Source organism: Hippopotamus amphibius, chromosome 1 (genome assembly GCF_030028045.1).
Source record: "Hippopotamus amphibius kiboko isolate mHipAmp2 chromosome 1, mHipAmp2.hap2, whole genome shotgun sequence".
Classification (NCBI taxonomy): Eukaryota; Metazoa; Chordata; class Mammalia; order Artiodactyla; family Hippopotamidae; genus Hippopotamus; species Hippopotamus amphibius.
This window is the reverse complement of record NC_080186.1, coordinates 199872383-199898259: the sequence shown is the minus strand read 5'-3', so window position 1 is coordinate 199898259 and position 25877 is coordinate 199872383. Positions and strand designations below refer to the sequence as shown.

At 38.2% G+C, this 25877-nt stretch overlaps 1 protein-coding gene across 1 annotated transcript in view; it reads right to left on the bottom strand.

The window, feature by feature from the left end:
- Positions 1–25877, bottom strand: part of ELL2 (elongation factor for RNA polymerase II 2) — a 72388-nt gene that overhangs the window by 6727 nt on the left and 39784 nt on the right. Inside the window, exons 3-9 of the mRNA XM_057738803.1 lie at positions 24008–24129; positions 19098–19261; positions 12000–12259; positions 9136–9260; positions 8886–8973; positions 6503–7070; positions 3873–3939 (exon numbers count right to left, since the gene is read on the bottom strand). Coding sequence (XP_057594786.1) covers positions 3873–3939; positions 6503–7070; positions 8886–8973; positions 9136–9260; positions 12000–12259; positions 19098–19261; positions 24008–24129 — 1394 coding nt within the window. The remainder of the gene's footprint in view (positions 1–3872; positions 3940–6502; positions 7071–8885; positions 8974–9135; positions 9261–11999; positions 12260–19097; positions 19262–24007; positions 24130–25877) is intronic.

Here is a 25877-nt window from a genome sequence, read left to right as displayed (position 1 = left end):
TCTTCAATAAACCTCTCACTGTAACGAGCACAGTTGGCTGCTGAACCTTTGAGCCATGGCTGATTTGCAAATAATTGGCCACATAATCCACTGTCACTCATCTATCCGACAGAATCATTTCACATGTACGCTCAATGTTGTCATCAGCTGTGGACGTGGACGGGCGTCCAGCTCCTTCTTGATGGCTAACACTTGTGCGACCTTCCTTGAACTTCTCTACCCATTCATACACACTTCTTCGTGACTAAACTTTCTCCATATTGTGCACAGAGTCTTAGATAAATAATGGCACCAGGTACACCCTCAGACCACAAAAAACGAATCACTGCATGCTGCTCTTCTTTTGCGCAAATCACAAGTGGGGCATCCATTTTTGCTTGCACTGCAGTTACAAATGAACTGATGTAACACATTCACACCTGCACAGCAATGACTGGGGGAGACAGTAGCCTTGAAAGGAAAGCGATATTGATAAGACAGTGCAGCCAACAGATGTTTTAATATAACCAGAGTGCAGATAATTTTTGACTCACCCTCATATATCTATGCGTTTCCCTAGATTGAATGCTACTCTGCCACTGCTTACTTCCGTGTCACTCCTTCAAAGACCTTCCAGGTGAAATTATCCCACAAGAGAGTTTAAGAACTTCAGTGAAGGAGAATAAATGTGAAAAAAACATGGTGGCAATGGAATTAAAGTGCAACTAGGAGACAACATTTACACAGATGTAGCTTCATAAACCTTTCTCTACCCAAAATAATTTACTACCATGCTAGCAGCAGAGGCCAACCCATCTGTTATGAGTCACATGGAGACAGAAGGATTGGAGGGGTAATGTGAAACCAGGAGAATGTCACACAGTCACTAAGTGCTGAAGTCAAAGCTCTTTCTAGACCTGCTGCTTTATGAGAGAGAGTCTGCCTTTCAACCTTTCACACCTGCTGCCAGCAAGGTGCCTCAGGCTTGTTCCCCCTGTCCCTTTCCTGCCATTTCTGACTAGGCAAACATATAAAATACAAAAGGGGAATTGTTTTTTCACTTTTTAAAAAATGAGACCAGAAAAAATTTTTAAAAGGGAAAAATAAGGTATATTTCTTTAGTTCTTTTCAAACACTTAATGTCATACTATGTGTAACAGAAAGCCAGTTTTATATTATTAGTTTATTTTCTTAATAAAAAGGCCACAGATGTTTTACTTCAGGGTGTGACTATCTCTAGGGATCTAGTGAATGAAGGCCATCTTCCCAGAGTGTCAGTTTATTCAGTGGTGGTAAGTAAATCGAAACAGCATTTTAATATTAAAGTTAATATTATTTGTTTGTGGATCTGGGCCTGGGTCTTTGCACTCTGTGCTCCTGTCATGGAATGCAAAATTCCCTTGACTTTTTGAGATAAAAATTGAGATTTCAAAGCAATTTCAGGCAGGCAGCATGAGCTTCGGGGTGCCCAGGGGATACACATATACTCTTCACTGTGGAAAACTTTGGGAGTTCACTCCTCTCCAAAATGGTTTTAGACAATCTTACCAGTTTTATTTAAAATGCAGTAACACAGATGCCTAGTTGGAAATGTGAGAAAAGTGATGCAGGGAGCAAGCTTATGTCCTCATTAATATTTTTACTCATGCTGAGCTAGACAGTGTGGAGGTTTAATTTTCTAAGTGTAATTGATACAGTGGTAGTATGCTGATTTAAAGCTGCACTGGTAGTGGCCTTGCTGTAAAAGGAAGGCCACCAGCCAAGCAGTGAAAGCTGTGCTCTCTAGACACAGGCTGTCCAGACTGCAGACCAGAGAGAGCCCAGGAGGGAGAAAGAGGTTCCTAGTGATAAGCATACATAAGCAAAATGGCTAAACTGATCGTGAAACTCAGGTTCAATTTGTTATATAAAATATTTATCTCAGATTCTCAAAACCACACCCGAGGCCACACCCTCCATATTTCATTTAGTAATTCCCCCAGGAAAAAGTGCCAAACTGGCCAACAAGTTGTACTGCTATTATAGAAGATTATTTGGTTATACTGGCATTTTAATGAAAAGCATTTCACTATTTTTAATTAAAAATTGTTATGGTTCTACAGCTGTCTCTTAATGTAGTGATGGAATAAAACGTTAAATACTTCGAATAATTCACAACCACAAGTAACAAGTATTCTTATTATATAAAAATTAGGAATATTGTGGTTAAGCATGAATTATTCAGAGGCTGATCATTAAAGGTTTTATAGTATGTCCTTTTGGTTTTCTTAAGAAACAAGTTTAAGTTCTGTATTTTTAGTGATTTTTCTGAAAATTCATGCTTTCTCATCATTTTAAGAAAATTTGCAATATTTACATAAGATAGCTTTTGTTAAAATAAATTGCTTTTATTTAAGTAAATTAAGCAATCACATAGGTTATGCATTTTTATGATTTTAAAAGAGCTAGAAAATGACAAACATACAGAAATGCACTGAGGCAGATGCAGCAACCATCCGTAGGTCAATAAGTAAAAAACAAGTTATTAAATACAGAATTAACTGCTTAAGTTGACAAAACACAGCAACACTCTGAAACCATGGGGGAAAGGTTAGAATTATTTTTCAGTCTCCTCACATGATTCTGTCCTATGTGACAAATATACAGCAGTATTACAAAAAAGAGGAGTTCAAAATCCGTCACAAGAGAATGAGAGCACAGTACTGTAGCTGTTATTTGAGGGGGCCAATTTTCACAAGACTTTTAAGAAAATGCATTTGGAGAGGTGAACCCCCCACATCAGTGAAGCCAGGCACTGTCCCCCCATCCATTCCTTCCAGGGCCAACTCAGTGGTAGCAGCTTTTCCAAGCTCCCCCACAGAACTCTAAAACCATATACTACCTCAGATGAGAGAGTACTCAGCATGGTTTCTTGGGTTCCTTTTAGTTAAGAGATGATAACCAGCATTATGGTTTCATGCCATATCATTCCCCAATAAGTACAGCTTTCACCACTACTGTTAAGCAAAAGTTTAAAATGTTCTCTACTCTGGAAATGAACATTTCATGGGACATGGAGCTCTAAACTGCATAGTTTAACTTTGTCCAGCAAGAGACGCTACTGATAGGGAAAAAAATGTTCGTACAGCCCAGATTCTATTTTCCAGTCTACGTTTAAGCTATTTGTACATTTGTTCATTTTCAAAGCTACTGGTAGGTAAATCTGTTTGCTCTTTCACTCTCCATTTTTCCAGGCTCTTGCAACTTAATTATTTTCTTCTTATAGAAGCCTCTGAGCCTATAAAAAAGCTAGAATTATGTGTCCAAGTTATAATTTCTGTGATAACCAGTTACAAAAAAGTCCCCAGCTCAGCACTGACCAACGTGTTGTCATAACAAGAAAAACATTATAACTGGTATTAAAGTGAAATGATCAACTTTTACTGCTCTCTCCTCTTAAAATTAATTTGATGGCAAAGCTTTATTTAAATAAAAATCCATCTCTCTCTACTTTGTATTAACTGCAGAGGTTTAAGCATTTTATCAGTAATAAACTGTCCCTTTGGGGGGCCCATGCGAATGACTGTGCATTGATAAACTGTTGGCTTTAAAGAGTCAGCTCCCTGAAATCTTCCACAATCAAATGCTTGGCCTGGCCGCGGAACAAAGAACAGGCTTCTACAGACTTCAGGCCACCGAGCAGAGCTCAGAGCAGGGGGAGGTGCAACCTGCTCAAGCCCACAAGGGTGGATTGGGAACGAGCAGGCTTAATGGCAGCCTTTCAATTGCAGGGATGGCTCCAGGACTCTATTTCTGGAACTTCGTACTTTTCTGATTTGCAAATTATGGGAAAAGAATTTGCAAACTTTCTAAAATTAAACAGTTCTCTCCCATCAGCAGACATCTGAACTTACATCAAATAATCTGGGAGTTCAATTGTTGAAGAAGGCTGTGTGGAGGCAGTGCAATCCTCATTAACTCCTACAAAGAAAAAAAAATTCAAGCGTTCACCAAACAGTATGGTTACAAAATGCCTATAATTCTAAAATAGATCAGAAACATCTGGAACACTTTTCCTCAAATTCTATTCTTCCATCTCAGCAAGCAATAGTGAGCAAGGAATACAATTGAACACAAACAATAGAGGCCCTATGACCAGCGCCAGCAGAACCGACGCCAGGCATTGAAAGCACCCTGGCTACTGCAGTGTCTGCACAATAAAGGAATTCCATCTTAACCCAAGGTCAATCTTCCATTCTTTCAACAACAGTTGTGGCATCTGCCCAGCAATTCAAAGATTGTGGTGGCAGATGCAGCCAGACAATGGGAGATACAAACTTTACATCAACATCTACTTTTCATAGGATTCAAACAAGGCAGATGAGATAATGAAGTCAGGTAGCAGACTGCTTCGATCACTGTATTTTTACTGCTATTCTTTTTGTATGCAGACAGTGGAATTGGGCAGGAAAATTTCCCATCAGTTTAAAGTAATTTGAAATAAGTTATTAGTGAACACCAATTTATACTCCTCTAATCTCTAACCCTCATAATACTACACAGATTTGTTTTTAAGAGGACAAAATAAATAAAGTGCCAGTCACTCAGGACTGCTCTGTGATAATGTATAAAATCCCTCAGTATTCCATTTGTTTGAATGTACCATTTCCAGAGGGTATGTTTAGACTTTTTATTAGGTTAATTTTTTATCATTCAAAGTAGAATTAAATCAAACCCAAACCCTACCTGCTGGCAAAACATACATGTTCAATATAAAACACAAGTATTTCATAATTTCTTGGTTTAATATTTTAAAGGACAAAGCACAGTAAACAAATTATGCAGACTCTGTGGGCTTCTTGTGTGTGTGTGTGTGTGTGTGTGTGTGTATTTGATTCAGGCTTAGGTAAAAGCTTGTTTTTATAACAGCCTGAGTCTTAAAGTAAAAGGCATCAAGTGCACATCACCTGGTTTCTCCTTTGCCACCGACACATAAATTCCAACAGATGCAGAGGATGTGGGTCTGAATCTACCCTCAGTTTGTGATAATCTCAATTGGCTTTGAAAGGTACTACATCGTCAGTGAAGGATTCAGAGACCAGGTCTGCTTCTCTTGGCTTCCAAATGTGAGAAAACTCAAACTCTGCTATAGTTCTCAACATTCTGGGATCCAGTCCTCCTAGCACTAGGCCTCTGACTAGGGATTACTATCTGATGGTGGGAAGTGTGGATGGGGGGCAGACCTAGGAATCTGGCTTACTAGCTCTGAACATGAAGTTGTATTACTTCTTTTCTTTTCCTCATCTGGCAAATTCAAGTACAATAGTGTTTGAGGGAAAGAGCTTACACCTACCTCTTGGGTCACTATATACTACCATGGTGATCTAAATATTTCAACAGACATGCTTTGATAAGCAATATACTCAATCCAGGTCAATAAAGGCACTGCATCATACTATTCCACAATCAAAGCTTCTCCCCTATGGTAAAAATGGTCAGTTAAATCTAAGGATTTCAGACTTGCAGTATTGTGGGCAAATTACAGAAAGATAAAACTCCTTAAAGTTTAATCATTAAAGTACTTTTTCTGAAGTTGTATTTTCCTGGGGAATTTTACCTTGGTTATGCTGGGTTTAAAATTGGCAGTAATCCTAGATGATGGGCTTGGATCTTCTATATGTTGGTATGTACGACATTAAGTTTTACATATATGAAATAAGAAAAATCTAATTGTTTCATTAGGTTTTAAAGATCACTACACCTCAGATAAGCAGTCTTCCTACTGATTAATTTTTCTTTAGAGGTAAAGCATTATTTTAGGGTTCTTTGGGTCTCTAGATATGTGGCTTTTAAAGCTTCCTAAAGCTTGAAGTGGTTAAATTTAATAATAACAATCGATGTTAGTTTACTAAAAGTGTCCTCAAAACTGAAAAAACAAAAACAAAAACATCCCCAAGATCCTTCAAGCTAATCACCAACAGCCTTGCACAAATTGCTTTCACTCTGAATGAAGATGATGTTATGAACCTCGCTATGTAATTTTACCTTGCCTGTTTTGTAAAGAATTTGACATTTCCCCTGTGCTATTATTAATTAAAGCAGGGTCGACCCTGTTTCTTGGCAAAGAAGGAAATGAGTATTTTTTACTACTAATTGTGTGTCTGGTTAAATCAGTTCAAGAATGGCATTTAATAGGTCATGTTGAGGTTGCACAGTACTGTGACACCTCTGGAAAAGAGCAACAAAGTCCACCTTCTAAAAGGAGGTCTCTGGAGGACAACAGGGTCATTTTCAAATGTCACCATCTTGTTAAGAAACATAGAAACCATGTTTAATGGTTCGCTAAAAAGAAACAGAAAATGACTTTTTACAAATGCAAGAAAAAAAATTCGCTCAAAATGACAATACTATGATTAATAACTAAATGGAAGGTCATTTGATAAAAAAGCATTACTAATTATTAACAGCATAATCTCACACTCAGGACAGTCTACTCTTCCTGTTCATTTAACCCATGTCGTTGGTTTTTACAAGTGTAAAATACCTTCATTGGAATCCGGACTAGAGTTGTTCAGCTTGGCAATTTCCTCTTCTCTTTTAAGGTCCTCTTCCTTTTCTTCAGTCATCTCAATGTCGTGCTTTTTTATTTGGTCCTTTTCCTTATGTTTTTTAGACTTCTTCTTGGACTTTTTGTGAGACGAATGGTTTTCTTCCATAGGCTTTGGACACTTTAGTAGAACTGAACCGGGGGGTAAGGTTTCCAGAGAAGTCCTAGAGGTATATTTGTCTTGCTGGTCCTCATAGATACTACCGTTTTGACTAAAACTGTCAACAGGTAGGTCTTGAGTCCCCCGGCCTTCTGGAGTGCTAGGGGAATTGGAGTTAGAATTTACAGTCTGAGGAGGATTGGAGACAGGCAGGTGGGTTGAAGGCAGCGGTGGAGGCGTGGGGATGGCAGCGGCTGCAGGGGGCAGTGGGGGGCCTGCAGCAGACTTTTCACTGGTGGGATTCAAATGACCATTTAATGTTGGTGGCACTCTATTTGTCAGGTGAGATATTCGAGCTTTTTTATTCATTAAAGGGTCAATGAAATCTGCATCTAAAAGCCGTTTCTGAGGGGTGAAAAATAGGGAAAACAAATGAGCCAGTTTGCGCCAAAATTCAATACATGTCACTCGTTACTAGATGAACAACTGAGTAATTTTATTCACACTTGAATTTATAACCAATGTAAATTCATCATTGCCGCTGTGTTAACCATTCTCCAAGCTTATGCACAAACACTCTACAATTAGTTTTCATGTCTAATGTGAAAAAAGCAGAATCTGGCAAATATGTTTCTTGAAGTACTTCTACTTTCTGATCATACAGCCCCACCCTAAGTTCCTTGAGAGACTAGAACAATTTATGTGGATTATACCACTCAGGAGTGTATTAAATAGAGGTGGCCTCCTTCCTCTGCTGGCAACGGCTGACCTAGTTATTATATTCAGTGAGAGGAGGAAGCAGTTTTTACCATCACTGGTTGTCAGAACCAACAAGGGTAGGTACAGGGCAATAAGCCTATACTTAGTTGATCTCTTTGAATGTTCTAACATGCTCCAGTTATGAATATTTTGGCTGTCATTTATTATTTCACCTGTCTTAGGATGGGAACAACCAGCACCTTCAGAATAATTTCTCTACATATCTCTATCACTGCTGAAATACCAGCCAATTCTTTTCTCCCTTAAAAATATCTCTTCACTGGATTGGAAGATAAGTCTTAGTAATTAGTCCATAAAAATTATACAGATTTACTGTTTCAAAAAATTTTTTAAATTCATGCTAATATTAGCCCAATCCAGCAACAATAACAGTATTTAAAATAAAAAGGAAAGTCAGATAGTTGAAAAGTACAAAGCACACATTCAATATAATACTGTGGCTTAAACTTCGGCTTGAAAGAAAATAATAGTTAATCATCACATTAGTTTATTCTGTGTTGAATTTAGGGCCACTGATCTCACACCCAGTATATAATTAGATCAGAGTATAAGTAGCTTTATAGTAGCTGGCATTTGAGGCTTCTGTAGACAACATACATGCAAGGATGGAATTGCTTTTATTTTGTTCCTCCTCTGTTGCTCACAATAGGTTTCTAACATTTTCTGACATGTGAATAGCCTTTTGCCCAGGGCATGCTTACAGTTCTCCACACATCTGTCCCATCTCCCTAAGCCTTGCTAGGTAGTGGGTCCAGAGACAGAAGCACTCTGTCAGCAGCACTGGGGTAGAGAGGTTTGCCTCACCGCCAGTCCCAAAGACCTGAGAGAGTTCGAGGTTGTCTGAGAACCAAGTGTGCTTGACCTCTTATGTTGCCCAGGATCTCCCCACCTTTTTCCAACTGAATCTTTTGGGGGAAACTCTAAACTGGAATGGAGTCTCACTGGAATATTCTGATTGGGATCTAATCAAAAGGTGCTTTAAGAAAACATATATAGAAATAGCAGAGTTTTTTATCTGCTTATTTTAAAAGCATTTTTTCCCCAAGAATATTTTTCTAGAACATGCTTCAGATAAATTTAAATATCTTCAATTTTCTATATAATCCAAGACTGGACATGGGACTGTCTAAATCTTCCAGTTAGTGATCAAATGGAAAAGTAGATAATCTCACAACAAAACATCAACTTTAAGAATTGAAAAGCAAGGTAGACATTAAGTACCTTGACAAATAGTGCTATATGGTGGAAAAGAGTTCTGGGCTGGGAGCTGGGACCTGAATTCTAGAGTGAGCTCTGCGGTGAACTTGCGGTGTGACTTTGGGTAGGGAAGCTGTGAGGCTTTTCTGGGCCTCATTTCTCTCATGCATAAATCAGACAACCTGAACAAGGTGGCCCCTAAAGTCCATTTCAGGGCTCTGATTATATAATTTTATGCAATACCTGAGGAGAAGATGCAGTGTCTCTACTAGAACATACAGGAGATTCTGAACGGCTGGTGCTGGCAGCATTCTGAGATGGATTTAGTTTTCTATAAAGGACACATATGTTCCAGTTAGGGAGACAATTTTCAAATGTTCACGATAGAAAGCCTACCCTTGCTTCTTTTTTCCCATCTCAACACTAAAATAACAATGACTATAATAATTACTTATTTGCATAATTTTTAAAGGAAAAAAAAAAAAGAACTTACCTCGAGAGTACTGACTCTAATGACCGTCTATCTATTTCATTGTATCCAGGCCAATCTCTTTGAAGCTCTTTAAAAACATAATCCTTTAAGGTGTATGAGAGGTCCTTAGGATTCAGATTAGCCACCTGGTACATGGTGTGAAAAGAGAACATTAGATCTTTTTGCTATTTCTTAACCTAGAACAGGCAACCTTTTGGATTTATACTGAAAATAACTATACCAAATGGCTCCAAAGGGACTGCTAGCTTTGCATATGCCAGATCTTAATAAATGCTTTTGGACTTCATTTGGAGAATTAAAACTTTATATACATAGTTAAATATTTTTTTCCTGGTTGGCTACTGCATTTATTAGATTATTTTCACATTATGTGAAAGTGGAGGAAGATTTTTTTTTTTTAACCATTTTTTCTTTTTTCTAGTCAGAGGAATCCAAAACAGTTTTCTTAACTTCAGTATTTATTTCTGGCTATTAACTCCATTACTTTTGAGTCACAATACAAGTCCTTGATCACCTGTATTAAGTAAAAACCAAACAGTGCCCATATGTTGGTTTACAAACTTTCCCTTCCAGTAATTAACAGCAATTATCTCCATATACAGTATCAATTCTGATAATCCTGTCTGTCATCTTCTTGGCTTGCTAAGCTTGCTCCTTATAGCTGCCAGTTCTCCTAAAAAACTACTTTTTCAAAGTCCTTGAAATTTCCCAAAACCAATAAATGGAAACCAAAATAACCCCCAAATTACTGTTTTTAGTCAGCTAGTTCATTTGCAAGTGTAATCTTTTCTTATCCTTTAACTACAATTCCTTGTGCATCCAGGCCTAGGCTGCATTAACAACATAAACGTATGGATTCAGGGGCTGAACCAAGAGTCATTTTCAAGGTTGGCAGAAAGGTATTCTTCTTTTCTTTTCATTGCCTACTGGAATGGTCTTTTTAATACCTTCACTTCTTTTTGTGTCTTTTAAAAGTACTATAAAATATAATATGATAGTTTATGCTTTTCTCACAGCTCAGCTGAATACTAACATTAATATTGACATATAGTAGAAAATGATAGGCTTATCTTAAAATTCAGATTTGTAAATAAATTAACATGAGATACAACCAGATTTCTCAAGTGGAGTAAAAACAACGATCTTAAAATCTATATTCTGCTAGCTCCTAATTTATAACTGCAGCTTCAACTGTCCTCTGGACACCAGACCCTTATATATAACTACCTACTGAATATCCATCTCCACTTGGATATGTCTGATAGACACTGTCCAAATAGAATGCATGTAAGACAGGATTCCCGATTCCCCTGAATACACTTGTTCCTTTTCCATCCCTCCCCATCTCAGTCAATGGCTCAATATCCATTCAGTTGCTCCATTTAGTTGGTCTGGGGTGAAGTCCAAGAACTGGCATTTTAAAAAAGCTCTCTAATGGATTCTAATATACAGCTAGGATGAGACTATGCTCTAGATGCTATCAAATAATCAACAGCAATGACACTCATGTCCCACCTGCTCAGGAATAAGTATATCTACATTTAAAAATTTTATCTATACACATATTTATGATCACATGACTACTGACACACATCAGCAGCAGCCTCTGTGTGAACTGCCTCTGCCATCATTTTTCCCTCTCATCCTCTAACCTATGAGATAATTTACAACCTTTCTGGAGATTCAGTCACCAAATATGTTGTGACTTATAACCTGAACCTCCCCCCTTCCTCAAATAAAAAACTGAACACCCCCACCCACATCCCTACACCCTCATCCTCATTCTTTCATCCTGTCTCTTGAGCTCTTAAAACTGCTACGTGACATGAGTTGAAATTAAGTGTTTCCAAAAAGTGCTCAAATGACTTAATAAGATCCTTAAAATTGCCAGAGATACCTTGGGGATTGGTTAGCCCAGAACTTGAGATTATAGTTTTACTCTTTCATGACATTTGGTATCATGTCTTAAATATAAGAGAAAACAGATGAAAAAAATAGGCTTAAAAATGTTATTCTTTGAATAATAGAATAAAACCTGCAGGTTTATTTAATTTTATTTTTTAATGATGAAATTTAAGTAAACTTTGGAAATGTACCACTTTAGAAAAAAATAAAGAAAGCAGACTTCCTTTTATGGTGGACTTGTATACTAATCAACATTTATGACACAAAGTCACTTTAAAAAATACACTTTAAAAAAGAAGTTACAGTCTGATGAACTGTTGATTTTAACAAAATTACCTACTTTTATAACTTAAGCTCATGATTATAAGGTAACTGATCAGAGCTAATACTTTACACATTCATATCCTTTAATGAAGATAGCGGACCGATTTCAGCATACCCAATGGTAGAAAAAGGCAGGGTATTACAGGCAAAAAGAGCATGCAGGGCAAGACACATTCAATACTATTTAGTAGGTAAAAATAGTCTAGCTTATACCGACCAAAGACCGATAAAAACACAGTGTATAACTTCACCTACATAAAAATTGACCAAAATAAAAGTTATGGCAATAGTTTAGCAGATTCAAGATTAAAAGCAGATGACCAAAACTTCATTTACTTTTTTTAATGGAATTTCAGGGCAAAGTTGGTTTAACCCAAATGAAGATAATGACTCGACACTTTTTTCAATAATTCAGAAGGCTCTAACTTACAAAACCTAGTATAAATGTCCACATTTCAATTAGTTTTTAATTTAATGTTTAAAACGAGATGATTTAACTTAATATTCATATATCATTGATCAAAACGATCCTGAAATTTCTCTACCTCAATAATAATAACAACAACAAGAAGCCTTTTTAAATGAATTCTCCAACAAGAAGATGAGCAGCAAGAACTCTCTCCTGCTGTCCTCACCTGTTGCAGAATTGCTCCAAGGGAGTTTTTGTCTTTCTGATTGACACCATCTTTCTGCAGTCGAGCTAGCAGCTCAGGTTTCTTGTAGGCCTTCAGTGCCAGTAAGTGAATCACCCTGTCCCGATATGGCCGCTGAGAAACACTGCTGCTGCCATGTGTCTTTCGAATCGTATTTGCAGGGTTCATGGGGGTTGATCTTTTTCTCTCAGGCACTGCATCTGAAACAGCTTGAGGTGCTTTCCGAATTTGCACTCTTTTCCCTAAAGTCCAGTGGGAATGACATTGTTACACATTAGTGGGTAATAATATAATGAACATGTCAATTTCCACAACTCTGATTTAGGTACCTCTTCATTTCTGGGAGGAATAAAGACCTCATATTTCAGTTTTTACTTTAAAAAGATATGCAAACAGGGGCTTCCTAGGTGGCACAGTGGTTAAGAATCCGCCTGCCAATGCAGAGGTCACGGGTTCGATCCCAGCTCCAGGAAGATCCCACATGCCGCGGAGGAACTAAGCCCGTGTGCCAAAAAAAAAAAAAAAAAAAAGATATGCAAACAGAAAGCATTCTGAATAAATGGCCTAAAATATGGATTCAGAATTTTTTGACAGAATCATTTATTGGAATAAATATGTATTATATAAGTATTTTGGCCACTTAGCTATACACATGGATAATAATTATTAACACACACCATAGCAACATACTGGAAACTTTAAGGTTGCAGGCATCTGATGTTAAGTGGAAATAAAGTAATTTCCATGCTCACCTGTGCTACTTACAGAACTTAAACCTACATGTTGTATGTCATTTATTTGGCAGATATGAATACAATGAACATGTGAAATGTGAAAAATACCTGTCTGTCTCACTAAGGACACACTCTTGGCTGAGCTCAGTCATTAGCTTAATTTCACAGATTCAGAAGCCACAAAGAGGGGAGTCAGGCATAATTTGGGGTCAACATTCACCAGGGCATTCATGGGTGATATTCCTTTTCAACAGACCATAACACATTTTAGCAGTCAAAAAGCAAAACCAAACAAAACCAGCCAACCAACAACAACACAGTCTTAGAGGGCCAGAGAAGCAGATCTTTCCTCTGTGGTGCTAAGACTACACAGGCGAGTTAGAGGAATGGGAAGTGATAAAAGCAGACCTTCACACCATTTCTGCACAGGCCAGTGCCATTCACATAATTAACCCACTTTCTGCTTAAACTTAACAATGACAAATGTTTGGCAAGTGGCTGTTTCTAGGAAATGCTGTGGGCTGTAGTGACCCGGATACTATAAGGATGTGTGAAGCCATCAGCACATGGCTGGTCACTGACAACAGCTGGTAACCATTCTTGCTGAAGAAACAGAAATTAGAATGAAACTATATTAGACGCTCGCTTTATGATTTCTGAGGTGAAATCTCATAGTTCACTACTAAAGCCTCCAACTCTATGCCTGCTGATTAAAGAGGGGGAAGAACTGGTAATGACATACAATGTGGAACAACTGCATTAGGGACAATACTAGCAATTAGAAACAGCAGGTAAGTAAAAGCAGTCTCTTAAGTGCTGTGGTCTTGGGTGAAAACAGTTTAATGGGGCACGAGCTTTACTGATTAGCAGTTCTGTCTGTGCTGGGTTTCCAAGGCCTGGCCAGAGGGGCTGTTTGTTTGATACAATCCTACCTAAAGGAGAAAGAATGATCTCACTGACTCATATTTCTTTACTATCTGGACATAACTAATTATAAATATCAGATCAAAATACTTCACAACAAAGGAAGTCAACTTTAAAGGTCAACTGTCCAATGGTAAGAAAAGCTATTAAATTAAGATACAATTAGAGCTTTGGAGATAGATATCTGGTTTCTGTATTTTTCTTTATTCAGAGATAGATCAATAGCAGATGTGCAGGGAACTAATATTTATCTTGCACCAGTTACAGAATGGGAGGAGGGGCACTGTGCCAAGAGCTTTACACATATTGTCTCACAGTAACCTGATGAGGTAGGTCTTGGTCCCATTTCACAGATGAGAAAACTGAGGATTTTGATGGGATAAGCTCAAATAGTAAAGTGCTGACTTAGCATTTGGAAGGTTCTGTGATTAATACCCAAGTTTTCCTAATTGTACTTCTTTGTTGGAAAGGTCTTATGAACAAATGCCTAATGTCTGCCCTTGCTTCATGTTAGGCTGTAAGCTTCCTATAGGCAGGGCTATGGCTGCTTTGACTATCAGCCGACCTAGATTTTGATGACTCACAAAGTGAAATGACCAGCAAGGTGTCAAAGTGAATGACAGCAAAAAAACAAGCAGACAGCAGAGGAACAGAATCAAGGTGGCCTGTCCTGTATTTTTGCACATCACCAGGCTGCCAGAGTCTGAGGACACAATGAAATTTCTAATGTGGCAATTGCAAACCTTCCAATCCACCACTTCTCAGTTGCAATAGTGTTAGCAAACAGTACTGTTCCTTGCAATTTTAATAGGAATTTTTGGAAAGAAAGACTAGAGTTAGGGTCAGAAAAGTTTAGGAAATGCTATAAATTCCATACTCCCCTTCCCCTTGAAACCTGTTTAACTTCCACTTCTTCAAACCAAGCTGCTGTGGATCCCTCTTCCACACTCTTCTCTAGGGAGGGGGATGAGCAGAGAATGGTTTTTAGCTAAACTTACACACACCACAGCTGGTCATTTAGAATGAATTCAGGCCAACAAGGAAGGCAAATACAAATAAAAACAAAAACAGGACTATTACTGTGTCACAGGCTGCCCTACCTCTTCTGTAGGTCTGACCAACCTCTGGTCCACAGTGACAGGAGAGTCCCAAGGTCTCCTGAGTTTACCCCACCCTCCCAAAGTAGGGCTGCCAAATAAGGGAGGTTCACTTTGCCCTTAAGAGAGGTTTAAGTATGATGTCTGAAAAGAAATTAGAATCTGGTCAGGGATGTGACAGCGTTGGAGTCTCACCTGGGGCCTAATGCTTGGCTATCATAGGTCCATGAATCTCCTACCCTCAAAACACTCACTTCACCTTTACTTCATTTTAAACAGCCAGTTGTAGGGTAAACCATTTCTTTCAAATGATGAAAGAAGAATCCAGCCATACTGGGCTAGGGAGTTTTACACAAAGCTCACTTGCTCCCAGCCTCCCCATCAATTTGTGCCTATTTAACCAGGAAGGAGTTCTCTGATTTAAGGTAAGAAAGGCTAAAATTAAGAAAACATTAGTACTGTAAGCAGTTACATAATTAAGATGCTAAAGCGAAACAAAAAAAACAAAACAAAACAGGAAAATGTCAGGTTCAAAGTGGGCAGAAGAAAGGCTTTATTTTTATTTTTTACATTTGCCTCAGAAAAGCCCTTTTAATAAAGCCTGTGGGAGAACCTAATTCTCTTCCCAGGCCCAAGTGCTAATCAATTCCCTGGGCTCCTTATATAAACAGCAGCAGTGCGTCCAACAGAGTTGGGTAATCTGGGACTATATCTGAACCATTTTGTTTCATAACAAGGAGTCCACTTCTAGCTTCTCCATTTAATATGAGATAGTAAAAGTACTTATCCCTCTGTATAATGACTCTGAGTAAACAATCTGAAAGGAAGGTGTTAAAACAGACCATCAGAAAGACAGCAGGGACAGCAACCATCTTCTGTTGTTTTTCTGTTCTGTGGAACCTAACCAGAAACCCTGGCAACACTGACCCAAGGTTTTAAAAACACTGTAGGACCTTGACAGTGGTGTGACTCTGTCATGGTTAAATACATAATCCACGGAAATGGAATCCATCTCCACCACTGAACATTTGAGATCACTTCGTCAAAAGGTTTACCATCTGACGGGGAGGGTGGGGGGGACTCGAGGGAGGGTGGGGGGGGGAGTCGAGGGAGGGAGGGAATATGGGGATATGTGTATAAAAACAGATGATTGAACTTGGTGTACCCCTCAAAAATAATAAATAAAGAAAGAAAGAAAAAAAAAGGTTTACTATCAAAATATATATACACAACAGTCACAGACTGTTAGAACTACAAAGGACCTTAGATGTTATGTAAGTTCAAAATGCCTTATTTTAATATTTGAGAAAATTAGGGTCTCCAGATGTTAAATGATTTGTCTAAGGTCACTCATATACTAACATTAAAAATAAGGAGGATGGGGGCAGAGGTTGGAAACACTGGAAAAAGGATCCTAGAAATTAGGTTGGTTTGGTTATTTTATGTACCTAAATAAATATTAGGTATATAAAATAACCAAAATTTACAATTCAATAAATTTCCAGAATTTAGATAGGAGTCAGTGAGCAGACTTAAGATACTGGTAAACTAGAAGTGATTTTTTTTTTAAAACAAAGGGAAGGATTATAACAACACAACAATGCTCATCAGTGATATAAACGGTATGATTAGAACTGGAAATATCACTGATGAAATAATAACAATGTTTTCGAGGTTAAAGCTTCTTCTGTGCTCGTCTCCAGGTAAAATGGCCTTTTTTCCCCCGCAGCCCACTAGAGGGTCATAGAAGCTCACATTCGTGGTTGCCTAGGCCAGCTGACCCGTAGGAGCACAGCCTTCCCTCCCTTAAACTGGGCTTGTGCCCTAATTCAATTGTCAGAAGCCTGGCATGATGCCACCACACCCCCACAGTGAGACCAGTGTCATTCCTATTTGTCCTCCATCTGGGCTGACACTCCTAAAACAAACCTTGTTCTGCAGGGGCTTCTAAGCTGGCAGAGGTCAACATTTGGTATCATTTTGTATGATATATTTAATTATGAACTAAAGAGGTATCTTCTATTGTCTTATGAAAAAAACATAACTTTTTAATGAGGCCAAACTCTCATCATTTGCTATTTGCTGATACCAACAGCTTGATATGTAAAATGGAGGGGCAATCATAACCTACCTCATGTGGTGATTGTGAGATCTAGTTGAGTAACTACAGGTAAAGGCTGACTAGTGCCTTGTGCATCGCAAGCACTCAGTAAGTGCTGAGTAATATTAGTAATTGATCAGTCTTTTCTTAAGAGTAGTGTGTGCAGTTTTGAATTATGAGGTGAAGAACTGGAAGCAGTCCAGAGGAGAGCAATAAAAATAATTAAAGGGTTGGGATACAGGCCATATTAAGAAAAGTTAAAAGGAGCTGGGGTTATTTGACCTAGAGAATAAAGGGCTGAGGAGGTTAATGACAAGATTTAAGACCAGAGAAGAACACTGTGCTGTGATGGTGAGTAGCCCAAGGCACTGAGGACACAGCATAGAGGAGGAGGCTAAACAGAGCACTTGGCTGGCAGGGGGCTCTGCCCGGGGGTGGGGGGGGAGGGGGCGCGGGGATGGGATGACGACGACATATGTGTACTCTTCTTAAAATGGGGTACTCTGGTTCAGATTTAAATTTAGATAACCTCAAATTCTATGTGGTCACTCTAAAAATATATATATAAATTATCTGTAGTGCCTATAAGAAACCCTGAAGTTCCAGAATTCTCATAGTATTAAGGCATGTATGTTCTGGGTGTTGAAAAGTCTATTGTGTAAAGCTGGGAGTGAACTGTATCGACCCTATCAAAACAAACAAAAACACATGAACATAGGGGACACCCAAGGATCTTTCAGTGGAAAAGTATGATGATCATCACTAATTTTCAAGCTTTGGAATAAATCAAGGTGAAGGTTTTCAGCTAGTTACACTGGGAAGAAAAAAAGTCATTTTGATGGCTTGAGTCTTCTATTCCTTTTGTCAAACACACCAATTTGTCTCACTGTTTATAAACTGGTGGTATTGAGAGTATAAAACACTCTCAAAGCAATAGGGACAGCAAATTCATAGCTTGCACTTAAATTTAAGCACAGTGGATCTTGTACATTTTAAAAACAATTTGAGATTTAGCCTACTAAAGTTAATTAAGTTACCTGTGAGAATAAAGAAGAAAGAAAAGGAGATTGGAAGTTGTTACCTCATTCAGCAGGAAAGAGAAGATGAAAATCTCATTGCTAGTAACTTACTGGGCAGGGAACTGGGCCCCCTGGGTACAGATACCTGGGGAAGCCCAGAATTGTTGTTAAACCAAACTAAATGTATCTAAGCTAAGCACCAAGTCCCAAGAGCACTGGCTCTGTTCCAAAGAAATACTTATTAAAGATACAGGTGGAGCGTCTCAAAGCTTAACGTATGGTAGCCTGGTCAGCAATGGGAAAATACAGAAATAGAATTATACCAAACCATGAAAAGATGTTGGTTAAGGAATTTGGTTATTTAAGAGACATTTGGTAAGCATTTATGTTTTCAAATTAATATCCTTTCATCATTTACTATCCAGCGACTTGTGCTATTAAATTGACCAAGGCCTCAGAGCTCATTCTCAGTCTGGGTAATTCTCTCTATTACTGTTAATAGTCACTGTGAATTGACTCTTTAAAATCATCAGCATCACTGCTTGTGAAGGAGAGACTCATCTTGCTGGTCTGGTCTTACTTCCCTTCAATCTGACGGATATTTGAGTGAGCTGATGATAAAGATGATGGGGGTGGGACAGGCTCGTAATTAATGGCGAGATGAGGATGAGGAACCATAACATAGATATCACTATTGAGGTACCAAAGAGGCATCACCCCAATGCTTTGCCATAAGCACCTTTTATACTTTTGCAATAAAAATTCCTTGCTGTGCAAAGATCCTTTGAAATTCTACTAATATAAAACTCAAGTTCTACTAATAGATTTTACTATAAAAGTAACTCTATAGAAGTGCAAAATAAGAACCAAACTGTCCACCACTGAAATTACATCATCCAGTGACAAAGAAAACACAACGGTACCACTATCACAATCTCACATAGTAAAGTAACAACCAGATCCCGGTATTATAAAGTAATAACAAATAGCCAATAGATTTGAAATTTATGAAAGAAATAAAACTTTTCAATCTGTTCAATTTATCAGCAGTATGATGAGAATAAATGACTTTTGACCTTGTTTTAAAAAATGTTCTGAAAACTAATTTCTGTATTTTCATTCAGTTAATATTATCGATATTTACCTATAGTGATCTTGAATTATTCCAATCAATCAGCAAGAAGGAGAAAGATATCTATACAAACCTACATATGGTCCACCGGGTTTGATAACTTTTGTGCTTCGGTTGCGGGATTCCTCTTCTGCCTGGGTCATTCTTTCTCGTGTCATCTGATACGAGTCATTTGTTGCACACACTGTAATTTTATCTTGTATAAATCCCAGGCAATTGAGCTGGGAGGCTCCAGAGCTGTCAGGTAAGATGGTGGCTTATTAGATATGTCCCACATTTTGCACAATAAAGGCAAGCAGAAATTTTATAATCCTAAAATCAGCTTTAATGACTTTAGAATTCAAAATAACTAATTAGTCATTTTAAAATGTAAAGTTTATTTAAAAAATTTTAAGTTTCTCTTCTTCATTTGATATCACCTTTTTTCCCCCTCATATTCTGGATAGAATGCATGAAATGAGATCTCAGAGGTCAAATCCATGAAATTTTGAAAAAAAAAAAATCAGTATCTGGAATGAAGACCAGAGTCTTGATGGGCACTGTAGTTCTACTGTCATTTTTAAAAGAATTACCTACCACTGATGTGAGGAGTGTTAAAAGTTTACTTTTAATGGAACCATAATATGCATGCTCTAGAACTGACTAGATGAACCAGACCCACCATAATAATGCTTTTTGTTTTTATAAGTTTAAAGCTAAAATACTGCCAAATATCATAGTTTAATTTATTACTCTTCACCTAGATACCCTAAAAAATTGTAACTTTATATTTACTATTGTTAAATCTCTATAAGATGATCTTTTGATATAGCAAATACTTAAAGAATACTGGACAGGAGATTTTTGCAGAACTATTAAAAAAAGAAACCTTTTATTTACACAATCACAAATGCTAACACTGGCCAGGAAGAGAGCTCTGTATTCCAGGTATTATGTTAATATTAGGGGATCATGGTAACAGTTATGCTAGTATTTTAAAAAGAAATTACTATGGCCTTAAAACAGACTAGAATATAGAGTGAAAATGTCACTATAGCTCTGATATTCTATTTCTAAACTTAATTGGAAGTAGCTTTGTTATGATGCTAAGAAATAAGGGCTGATAAAATTTTTGTAAATTGCTAGTAACTGTGTGCAAATGCTATTTAAAAAAAAATCCGGGGCTTCCTAGGCGGTGCAGTGGTTAAGAATCTGCCTGCCAACGCAGGGGACACGGGTTCGATCCCTGCTCCAGGAAGATCCCACCAAAAAAAAAAAAAAAAGAAAGAAAAAAAAATCAGTTCTTTCATCTCATAAATATTTACTGGGCAGAGACTGTGTGCCAGGCAATGTGTGAGGTACACAGGCTGTGACAAGGACTGACAGATGTGGTCCCTCCTTCAAGGAACCCTCTGTCTAATGGGATGACAAGGATGAGCACACTGGGAATTATGAGGCAGTGTGACAAGTGACAGGGGGCAGGGAGCCCCCAGGAAGGTACTTTGCCTGGACTTGTGGGTGAGGCAAAGGCTTCCTAGAGGAAGTGATGCCTAAGCTGATCGAGAGGGATGACTAGAAAAGGGGGAAGGACTAAAGTGTTCTAGAGAGAGAATCAACATGTGCAGGCCCAGAGGGAGCAAGGAGAAGGTTTTCAGCTTGACCAAAGAGAGGTGGCAAGAACAATTAGAGATGAGGCTGAAAACAGGGTATAAGAAGTGCCACACACAGGGCTTTGGAGGTCATAATATGGATTTTGGAGTTTATCCCAAGAATAACAGAGACTGAAAACAGGGGAGGGAACATATTTATTCTGTAGAAAAAAATCAATCTGCATGAAGAATAGATTGGAAAGAACGGGGCACTCTTGTGAAAGCAGGAGACCAGTTAGGAGGCTACTGAAGGATTACAGACAAGAAGTGATGGCTTGAACCAGGGTAGGGCAGTGTGAGTGCAGAACAGTAAAGAGATTCTAGAGATAGTGAGGAGGCAGCATTGACAGAATTTGGTCAGTGATTAGCCATGGGGAGGTGGTGGTGGTGGTGGTGGTGGTTATAGATTGTGCCCGGGTTACTAGGTGTGTGGAGCTGCCATTTGAGACACTGGAGTAAGGTTGGGAGAGAAAATGAATTCAGTGTTGGACATGGTAAGGAGCAGTCTCAGGAGGTAATGGACTGTGAATAACACTAACACTTAAAATAATCAATAGGAGACCACAGAATACCAAATAGGTAGAGGGAAATCAGAAGATCAGTGTGTCATGGAAGCCATGGGAACAGAATGCTTCAAGAATCAGAGAGTGGTCCCCACTGTCAGATGCCAACAACAAGTCTAGAATAATAAGGAACCAATAAGCATCCACTGGGTTCACGGGCAGGGAGGTAAGGGCTCTCTTCATGGAGCATATTTCAGTCCAGAAGTGAGTGCAAGGGAGGAGAGTTTTGTTTTTATTTTCTTTTTTAGTGAGGTTGACTTGAGCTGAAAAACCAGTGAAAGGAGGAGAAGGAAGCGGGGAGGGAAGGAGGATGAATAGGAAGAAAAGACTGCAGTATGAAGGTCTGGTGGCAGGAAGTTTGAATTTCAACATCTCCCCCTATTATTTACTAAGTAATTTACATAGTCAGAATAAGCTGAACCTACTGCCAATCACGATGAAGATACAGTTTACATCATCCAAGGTCAAGAAACAGATCTTTACATGAAAACCCTGTGGGCAAGATGGTACTCCCCAGAACTCTCCACTCATCCCTTTTGAACTTAGTTACCTTAAAAGTTCAAATACTTTGACATATGTGTACAAACGTTCCTGTAGTCTTTCTCTAGCCTAGCTTGCTGTTTCCCACACTTGAGTATGCATTTCTTATAGAGCTGTATTACATATTTTCACTAGGCCTGTGAATGGGCAGATTCAAGGAATTTTTGAAAGGTAATTTTTGAGTGTGGGATTTCTACCATCTTACACATAAGAAAAGTGAGGCCCAAGGAAATTTAAAAAGAAAGATAAGAAAGGGGACTAGTTAATATATATTTTTTGAACATCTGTTTATGGAGCTCAGCCAATACTATAAGACTGGAAAACATCTGTAAGAAAGCCCCTGCCCTTGAGGAGCTTGTCTCTAGGAGAGACAAGATATATGGAAAATAAAAATCAAATTGAATAGAAAAGGTGGAGCCAGATTATAAAAAGTTTTCTTGCCAGGTTGAAAATTGAAAGTCTGAGCGCTTTTGTTTTTATAATGGCAAATTTCAATTTATATTCATACTACACTTGGATCATACTAATGTATTTGTGATAGTTTTCTCACAATAACTATTTCTTTTCTGTTGGTGCATCATGTGTAGTTTTGTAAAGTGACCTTAACTCTTTCTCCAAACAAGCAAGGTAGAAATAAACACACGGGGTATTTATGATGTAAGGGAGAAACCATATTACCTATGATAAGAAGGAATTAAGTTCCTTAATAAAATTCCTAATGGGACATAGTTCAATTTGATGTCAAAACATTCTCACTATAATAAAGTAATTCTCTTAAGACAAGTATTACAGGTAGTGGCACAATTAGAAATTGGTGTGCCCTGTGTTGTGTAAAGGACACCAGAGTAGGAGTTAGGAGAACTCAGTTCTTATTCAGCCCAGTCACTAACTAACCAGCTATGTAACCTGTGAAGAGAAGGGGTAGAACTACACATTCACCAAGGACCCTTTCACTTGGTGATTCTATAATCTATTACAATGTTGTCCCATATAACTTTCTGCAGTTTAAAATGTTCTGTATTTGTGCTGTCCACTATGGGAGCCACTAGCCTTGTGTTTGTTTAGCCTATAATATGTGGTTATTATGAATGAAGAGCTAAATTTTAAATTTTATGTCATTTTTATCAATTGAAATGTAAATAGCCACATGTGGCTAGTGGCTATCATAGTGGACAGTGCAGAAAAGTCTATATAATCTATAAGACATGGAATTTATACCAAAAAATACGTTTGGGGGAAGGCAATTTTTAGAAAGCAAAATTAACATATACTCAGGGGAAACAGCAGATTAAGATAGAGCAAAATGTTATTCAGTCACCTTAAATGGGAGGAGAAAGGAGAAATTCAGACCTCTTTCAGTGAAGTGTCTTATTTTGTATCTCTGCCTCCTGTGCTCACTTGGAACACAACTTTCCCTTCCTTTCTCCCACACACAGCAAGCGCTTACAGTTTCAAGCACTACACAGAGGAGACAGAGGGACGGACGGTCCTTGGGGCACTTTCGGCCAATGTCAGTGTTTCTCGGGAGGTTGGGGGCTCTAAGGCCTTGTCTTTATCCACAGGCAGAACAAACTCCCCCTACTCAAGGGCCCATTCTTTAATCAGAAACAACCACAGCAAAGAAGAGTGAAACAAGCAGCTTATTGTTTACAGAGGACCTAAGTAGATAAGGGTTCCAAGGGTACCCTAGGCTGTGGGTGTGTATTCTTATCTTCCTGCCTCATTTTTCCCCCTTAAAACCAGAAATGACTGCTATACTGGGGTCAATTCTCATTTCCATTCTGCTGCAGAATAAAGATTTTTAAAAATCTATCTTAAAACAAACCTTGCACAGAGAAGGAGCAAGGGGATATGTAAGTCATATGTATATTTTCCTCCTTTATCCATGAGTGTGAGCCTTGAGGATACTATAAAGTACTCTATAGTCAGTGAATAAAAACTTCAAAACCCCTCAAACTTGTCTTTAATTAAAACAAACAAAATAAACCATGTTTTATAGGTATAAAATCTATACCTTAAAAAATCCTCAAGGGCAAGAATCTTAGAATTTTTGTGATTGTATTCCACAGTGACAAATATAATTTCTAGTACATAGTATGTACTCATTATTTCTCAAATAAATAAATGAGCCCTGCAATTCAAGTCAATAGATATTTATGGAATGACTACTATGTATTTTATTGTTTAGTTAAAAAAAAAAAACCCTCAAAGAAAAATTATTTTCCCTTCAGCATCCTTTGAAACACACTTACCTGGAGAAGGTCTGCTGGATGCAGTCAAAGCTGCCCTGAGGGTTGTCTTTACCCACATTTGATAAATAGAAGTTAAAGGTATGCACTTCATTGGGGGGATCATTTTTAGGGATTTTGACAAGCTAAAAGGGGGACAAAGAGAGAAACACCTCAAATTATAAATTTGCTATAGAATGATCTGATGATTGACTTAACTGTTTTTCAAGTGACATTCATTTTTACCCAAGCCCTCTTGGGCATTTAAATTTATAGCATTAAACTACCAAATCATTCAAGGAACCTGACAAGCATGTAACTCACCACATTCTTATTTCCACTTTCTACCCTTAAGTGTCAGTAATCATGTCGGCTCAGTAATTAGTTTATAAGAGGAGCCCTCTTCTTTTCAAACTAGAAAATGGTTACAGTTCACATGGAAGAGTTATTAGTGAACTTACTAAAAAAGCTCTTCCTCATTTGAGATACACAAGTTCTGCCTTTGGCTACATGACCCCCTGTTAAATAGCTTCTAGGTATTTAGATGGTCTTAAGATAGAGTCAATATCCTAATCTTTTGCTGTCTTATCTCATACACATTTCATTTTAATTCTTACTTCTTGGAGCAATATTTTTGAAGAATAAATAGCAGCATAAGGTGAATACCATAATTACATTTATATCAAAATGCAGCTGGGTGTTTCTCCCTGCCCTGTGATTCCTGCACACATCCTCGTGTTTACAGAACAAGGTCAGCAGCCTACAGAGATGATTCTGCAGGGCACTCCAAGGCTGAGCCCTAGGAACACTGTGGAACAGGCAGATATTTCCTACGCTCTTGCTCAAGGTCTGGTTTCTCTACTAGGTGGGAAGCCATATAAGTGAAGGGACAGGATTGCTCTCGATTACTGAGCTCTTGATTACTTTCCCAGGCACATTTTCCTGGCACACAGTAGGAGCTTAATAAACATCTGTGAGTAATGAACTAGCAACTTATGTCTTTCAACTGCTCCACTCTTCCCAGCTCCCAAGACCTTTCTTCCCTTGAATCTACAGGGGCCACCATGGTATTAGGTGATAATTATGAATAGGATTCATTAGAAAGAATGTAAAGTGTGACTTTCTGCTCTCCATCCTGCAAATACATGGTCTTGGGAATGTTGTAGACAAGCAAGAAGGCAGAAAGTGTTTTCTAATTCTCTTTCTTCTCCCCCAAATCTGCCCTTTCCATCAATGGAAGATTAAGACTCAGAGCTAACTGACTGCCAGATGTATGCGTGTGTGTGTGTGTGTGTGTGTGTGTGTGTGTGTGTGTATCAATCACACTCATGAATGTGCTAGTAAGCATAAACATGTATGAGCTCTGCTTGGCCCTGAGGACATCCTGCAACTCTGACTTTCTCACTCTAAGAAGACTCCTAATCTTTTATCTACAGAAAATAAAGCTACCAATTCCATCCTACACCCCTCCCCCTAAAAGAGTGAAGAAAGGTAAGAAGGAAGACAGTTTGCAGTGTCTAGCACATAACAGACATGCAATAAATGTTTGTTGAGGAAATGAACGAACAAGGAGAAGAAAAAAGAAAGAAGTTAAACGTCTTTTCAAAAGAGATTCATTCAGAAGACCCATGTAGAGCTTGAGAAGCTAAATTTCACCAAAGATGTTGAATATTAGATAATACTTCATAGATCCTCCATTACTCATGAATTTAAAGTATCTTTGACTCCCTATTTAAATTAGTTCTAATTACTAGAGTAACAAGTTCCTACATTCATTATCTACTCTATAAGTTATATCTTTCAGGAGCCCTAAAGTTACTCTTTTATTTCCCCCAATTTCCCCTAGTTCTAAAATGCTGCAACTTTGTGAACAAGTGTTAAAATTTACTCTAAG